The 5909-nt window shown below is 35.2% G+C and overlaps 1 protein-coding gene across 1 annotated transcript; it reads left to right on the plus strand.

Moving 5' to 3' along the window:
- Positions 1–1121: 1121 nt before the first annotated feature.
- LOC106943915 (nck-associated protein 1-like) lies at positions 1122–5637 on the plus strand. Its single transcript, XM_015027211.1, has 10 exons — positions 1122–1164; positions 1583–1739; positions 2685–2741; positions 2828–2924; positions 3057–3166; positions 3462–3594; positions 3748–3829; positions 4999–5057; positions 5159–5304; positions 5382–5637. Exons 1-10 carry the CDS (start codon positions 1137–1139, stop codon positions 5536–5538), a joined length of 1026 nt encoding a protein of 341 aa, XP_014882697.1. The 5' UTR covers positions 1122–1136; the 3' UTR covers positions 5539–5637.
- Positions 5638–5909: the final 272 nt, after the last annotated feature.

Genomic DNA, 5909 nt, shown 5'->3' on the forward strand with positions numbered 1-5909 from the left:
AAAAAGGTTAAAATAAAAAATCCTTGTTTTCCCAAAAATTTTTATTTTGAAAAAAAAAAAAAAAAAAAAAAAAAATGGAATTATACAATTGTGCTTAAGTGGCATTTTCAAATATACACAATTATTTAGCAGAATTTAAAAGCAGTGAAAAATGTAAGCAATGTAAACTAGAGAACAAACTTTTGAAAGTGTTCTGCAAAAAGTAATACAATTATGCAGGAGTAAATCAGGTCTCTTACATTAAAGCCAACATCAAATAGTTCCAATGAAACGTGTCATGGCGAATGATGGTGATGAGCATTAAATGCAGCTGGCTGAGACATTGTGTTGATTTCAATTGAATTAAAAGAGAAAAAGCAAAACATAAATAAATAAATAAATACAGAAATTACAGGGAGTCCATGGAGCACAAACACAAATCAAGGAATAAAAAGCCAACAGAGAAAACAGGACTGTCGTAGGAAATCACAGGAGGAACCGTAATAGCTAATGAGCTAACGGTTTGCAAAAAGGGAATATAGTTGGATGTTTAAAGAAAATATATAAATTTTGGAGTAGATAAAAAAATAGAAAGAGTTGACAAAGACATTCAAAGGTTGAAAACTAGGAAATGGAAATCTTAGCCCAAGTCAAAGCTCAGACCTTGACGTCATTGATGTGTTGTGGGATATTAAAACATGGACATACCAGAAACTCCTCCAACATCTCACAGCTGAAAGAGGGGAGTGGGAAAACTTCCCACAGACCAACATCATAGCGGTAGATGGCTGCGAAAACCATTTCACTGCAGTTATTTTAGCCAAAGGGGGTAACAATAGCTGTTATGGGATAGGGTGTCCTAACTTTTTTTTGGTTAAGAAACATATGTCTTGTTTAATAAATAAGAGAAGGTTAATTGTTTGCGTAAATGCAATCATGTAATTTTTTTCCCCAAAGACAGAAGGCATATGATTAGACATCAAGATCTAAACATTTCTTAATGAAGAACAGACTTTTTTTCAGTGGGGTGCCCTGAATTCGTTTGACAGATTGTATGGCAGCTTAATTTCTATTCATTTCTCTCAGATAAAGAATGTTAATGTGTGTCGGTGTCTAATGAACTGTCATCCCCACAGATGGCATGTGAATACCTGTCTATGGAAATAATGGAGCGCTGGATCATTAGTAAGTCATTCTTATTCTGAATGAAGCCTTTGTCTGAATTGTTAAAAAATAACATAACATAGACTTGATGCAAAATCAAATTACAAATTGAGATAAATAACTTCAAGAAGTTTGGGCCCGACTTACAGCTCCATTTTGTTTTAAAGTCAGCTGGATACAGCAAAAACATGTTCATTTAAACAGGTTTTCCTGAGATAGTTCATTATCTATTTAGACATCATCAGGTAAAATTTTATTTTTTAAAGCATTCAAAAATAATTTCAGCTTTCTATTATTTATCTTCTATCACAATAGATGTTGACAAATTTGGATTTAGCTTTGGTTAAGCTTATATAAAGAATTGAGACTATGAAGTGACTTGTAGAAAAATAATATTGTCAAAAATATTTGATCACCATTCCTGATGTTTCTTCTTTAGTTGGTTTCCTGTTGTGCCACAGCAGTCTGAACACAAACCAGGCCTCCCTGGAGCTTTGGAAAATGGCTCTGCGGAGCGGCCTCTTCCTTAACCTCACCAGAGAAGAAGTCCTCAACATACACAAAGTCTCTGAGGACCTCTTTGATGGCATAAAAGGGTACACAGTCTTCACTGATGATCTTGATTCTCTTAATATCAACCCATAGATAGAATGTGTTCAGAATCTTCAATTTCAATTGTGCTTCTTAATTTTTGCTTTGATCACTGGCGCCACCAAGAGGGCACACGGCTTCATGCAGTTTTTTTTTCTTTTTTTAAATATAATTAAATCTAGAGTGGGAGAACAATAAATTAACTTTACAAAGTCACAATAGTTATTCAATTGTTTACTTTAGTTTGTTTCAGACATCTCTGGAAAATAAAAGTCTAAAAGAAACAGAACATATGTTAACAACATGCATTATCCACAAAGATTTGATTTCAATCACAACAACCATTCATCACTCCAGACCTTTACACATGGCAAACATTTTCATAAAACTTTTGCAAATACTGTCATTTTGGTGTGCCATCCCAAGAGATCCCCATCTGACTATCATTTGAAAACTTTACAGAAATTATTTTTGCTTTGATTGAATTGTTTTGGATTATTATAATTTTTTTTTTTTTTAGATTCTTTTCATATGTTTGGAGGAATAGTTTTACATCAGATCAGAAATGAATGGTAACATGATATGATGAACACTTTTTTAAAATGCTTGGGAAGCACAGAGGCCATATTTTTTTAATCATTCCTCCCACACTGACAGCTTCGGAACATCAACGGATTACATTTTGAGAATGAAGAAAATCAAAGTTGACAAGCAATTATAAAAGGTTCTCTACAAAGGAAAAGTGTGACGATGAACATGTTTTACAGATCACAGCCCAGTTACTGTCTTATTTCTGCGTTGAACATTTTATTGTATTGAAAATAAAGAGTATTGCTAGAGCTAAATTAAGCCAGGATTTAATCTAAGATGTGTGACATCTTCTAATCATCATCTTTTTTTCTTCTATAAACCATAAACTGTTTTTGACAGCTTTCCTCTTTCTTAATCAGATACAGCAAGCGCATTGCAGACATCAAGGAATGTCGTGAGCACGTTCTGGCCAACTGGTAAAAGAATATTCCCCTGTTTGTTTTTGAAACTATTCAGTACCATGTATTTAGGCTCAATGATTTGCTTTACTGTATGTTACCAGTGGAGCAATGCACAGAGAGCGGAGGCATTTTCTGAGAGTAGCACTGAAGGAACTGTTCAAAGTTCTTGAAGATGAACCTGGACTTCTTGGACCAAAGGTGGGAGTTGCATGAGAAGCTGGAAGACTAAAGTGTTTACTTTTCCTGATCCAGTTTCCATCCACAAAAAAAAGTTGACCTTTCCTAATATTATCATTTTGTTCTGCTCTTTGGACTAATCAAATCCCAAAGGCCCTATTTGTCATGATGGCTTTGTCATTTTCCCGTGACGAGGTCATGTGGCTCGTCAGACACTCAGAGAACATGCCAAAGATGAAGACGGTAGATGACTACAATGACAAGTAGGTGCCCAGGAAGTTAACCCTAGACTGCTGTAATTACATGCTGTTGTTGCTGTCATACAAGCGTGCAGATATCTGGCATCGATAAACTGAAGCTTTGTCTCACAAAAGGCGCCATTTCTGGATTAAATGAGGCGTAGCTAAACTATCTGTAAACCTCTTTTAATTATTTGATTTTTATGAACCCTTGGTGAGAACAGCATATAATTATCATTATCTCAAGTGATGAAGAAGAAGCTGAATGATGCCAAAATAGATCTGAGTCTAATATGTTTTTTTTTCTTCTTCTTTTCAGTCAGATGGCTGAGCTGCTGTATTTTATGGAGAAGTTGAGAGGACTGATGAAAAAGTACAACCATGTAGTCCAGCGTTACCATGTTCAATATCTTGCACAGTTTGATGCCTTGCTTCTCAATGACACCATACAGGTACAGAACGTTAACACCATGTCCAGGCATGTTTTATAAATCTCCAGGCCAAAGCTGGGGAAAAGATAAGGATACTGAATGAGTCATCTAGTTGAATTACATCAGCAACATTAATGATGACTCTCTCTCTTTTTTTTTGTTTTGTTATTTCAGAACATGTACGTTTGTCCAGAGGAGGAGTCGGTTCTGATGAGCTCGTTTGTCTCAACCCTTTCTGCTCTTTCTATTAAACAAGGTAATACCCACAAAACATGGTATAAGAAGTGAAAATAACAGAAGAACTTTCTCTATTTATACCAACATTTTTTCTTTATATAGTGGGAAAATACTTAACTAATGTAACAAGCTGTATATCTACCATGTACCGTATTTTTCGGACTTTAAGCCTCTACTTTTTCCCCATGCTCTGAACTACGCCGCTTATAGCCGGTGCGGCTTTTCTGTAGATTTTTCTTCAACCGCCAGGGGGCACGTTAGCAGGAAGTGAATCATTGGAAGTCAAAATTGGAAATCAAAGAAGAAAGAGCTGATTTTCAAGCACATGCTAGCAGCAGGCACGACTGAGAAATGCTCTCAAACTCAAACCCCCTCATCATGGAAACCACACGAAGAAGTTCATATGATGCCGCTTTTAAGTTGAAGGCTATCGATCTGATAGTACAGATCGATAGCCGCTGCACGTAAGCTCGGCGTGAACGAATCCATGGTTCGGCGTTGGAGACGGAGTGCTGCGTCCTTAATAGCAGATTTGTTAAGGAAAAGATTTATTGTGGAAAACAGAGCGGTGGAGATACCAGGGTGCGGCTTATATATGTACGTTTCCAGTTTTTATTTATTTATTTATTTATTTTTTTAACTTTTTAAACTTTGTGGCTTATAATGAGGTGCGCTCTATAGTCCGGAAAATACCGTATGTTAATATAATTATTTCCAAAAACCTAAAATTAAAAACAGTAGCACAGTATTTATTTAAGTACATTCCATCGGCTTTTACAATATCCTGGACCTGGGATGAATAAATTTACTTTAAAGGGAAACATATTATATTAATATTTAATTTAATTTGACCTGACAAGATTTTTCTCTCAAATTTAAGAAGTATGTTGAACCAGGAGTCAGAGGAATATTATCTAAATCAATAATGTTGCTGCTTGTAATGATACCTATTAAAACCATTATCCCCCTTTGAAGTTGTACTCTTTTTTGCTGTTACAAATCAAGCAGGATCAATAATAATTATTAAAAAAAAACCTTTGATGAAACAGGGAAAACTGATTTCTACTAAAACAATAACAGTTAATTGTAAATAATTGACATAAGATAAGTGATTGCATGAACATTCACAAGCTACTTTAGAAAAGTGTGTTGTATGATGCATATATTTGAATGTATTTTTCTGCGCAGTGGACAACAAAGAGGAGTTTGATTTCAGAGGACTGCGAATGGACTGGCTAAGACTACAGGTTTCCTTTTTATGTGCTTTTTCACATGTATTTAAAAAAAAATACAACTGAGAGTAAAGCTTACATTTTTCTAATAAGCATGGCTTGTAATTTGACTTCAGGCTTATACGAGTGTAAATAAAGCACCCCTTCCACTGAAAGACTATCCTGACATGGCTAAAGTGATGAACATGATCCAGTTTCACACCAGGATGGTGGACAGTGTGGAAGAAATGCTCTATGAAACCTCGGAGCTCTCCATATTGTGGTCAGTCTCTGCTCTATATTCTTCTGCTTTGAGTTTTCTTCCATATTCAAAGGGGATATCTATTATTTTTCCCCCAGCTTCTATCCTCGTGTCTTTGAGAAGATGTTCACTCAGAGCAGTGAGGAGATGACCATGAAGCGGTACCTCATGTCCTTCCCTTCTGTCTGCTCTCACTTCAGTCAGTGTGGACACCCACTCTGCCCAGAAGAGGTCAGTATTCTGTCATCTGTTTGAAATTACATGCTTGACAACAGCTGGGACAATAAATTACACTTCATATGAAGGTTTATAAACTACCCCGACTCTAGTAAAAATTATTAAAACTAAAATACATATATTTGTTGTGAATTTTGTATTTTCAGTCAACTTTTTTTTACTTTTTTTTCCAGACAACAGTCTGAATCATCCAAAAATATTTCTTATGTTCTCCTTATGCAGATTATGTGCTTAAAATGTAAACTTGTAAATGAAGTTTTTAAACTAAGCAATACTGCTGCACTGGCTGATCTTCGTGGGGTCAGTAAAAAAGAAACAAAAAAAAAAAAAAAAAAAAAAAAAGTTTTTGAAAAGATTTTTTACCCTTCTTTTTTTGTAAAACCAAACCC

Source organism: Poecilia latipinna, unplaced genomic scaffold (genome assembly GCF_001443285.1).
Source record: "Poecilia latipinna isolate Pla-1442-1.1 unplaced genomic scaffold, P_latipinna-1.0 Scaffold6400, whole genome shotgun sequence".
Taxonomy (NCBI): Eukaryota; Metazoa; Chordata; class Actinopteri; order Cyprinodontiformes; family Poeciliidae; genus Poecilia; species Poecilia latipinna.

Excerpts from the sequence above, each read along its gene's own strand:
- LOC106943915 (XM_015027211.1), top strand. The coding sequence starts at position 1,137 with ATGGAAATAATGGAGCGCTGGATCATTA. Across the intron at positions 1,740-2,684 it reads CTCTTTGATGGCATAAAAGG|ATACAGCAAGCGCATTGCAG; the intron begins GTACACAGTCTT and ends TTTCTTAATCAG. Across the intron at positions 3,830-4,998 it reads TGCTCTTTCTATTAAACAAG|TGGACAACAAAGAGGAGTTT; the intron begins GTAATACCCACA and ends TTTTCTGCGCAG.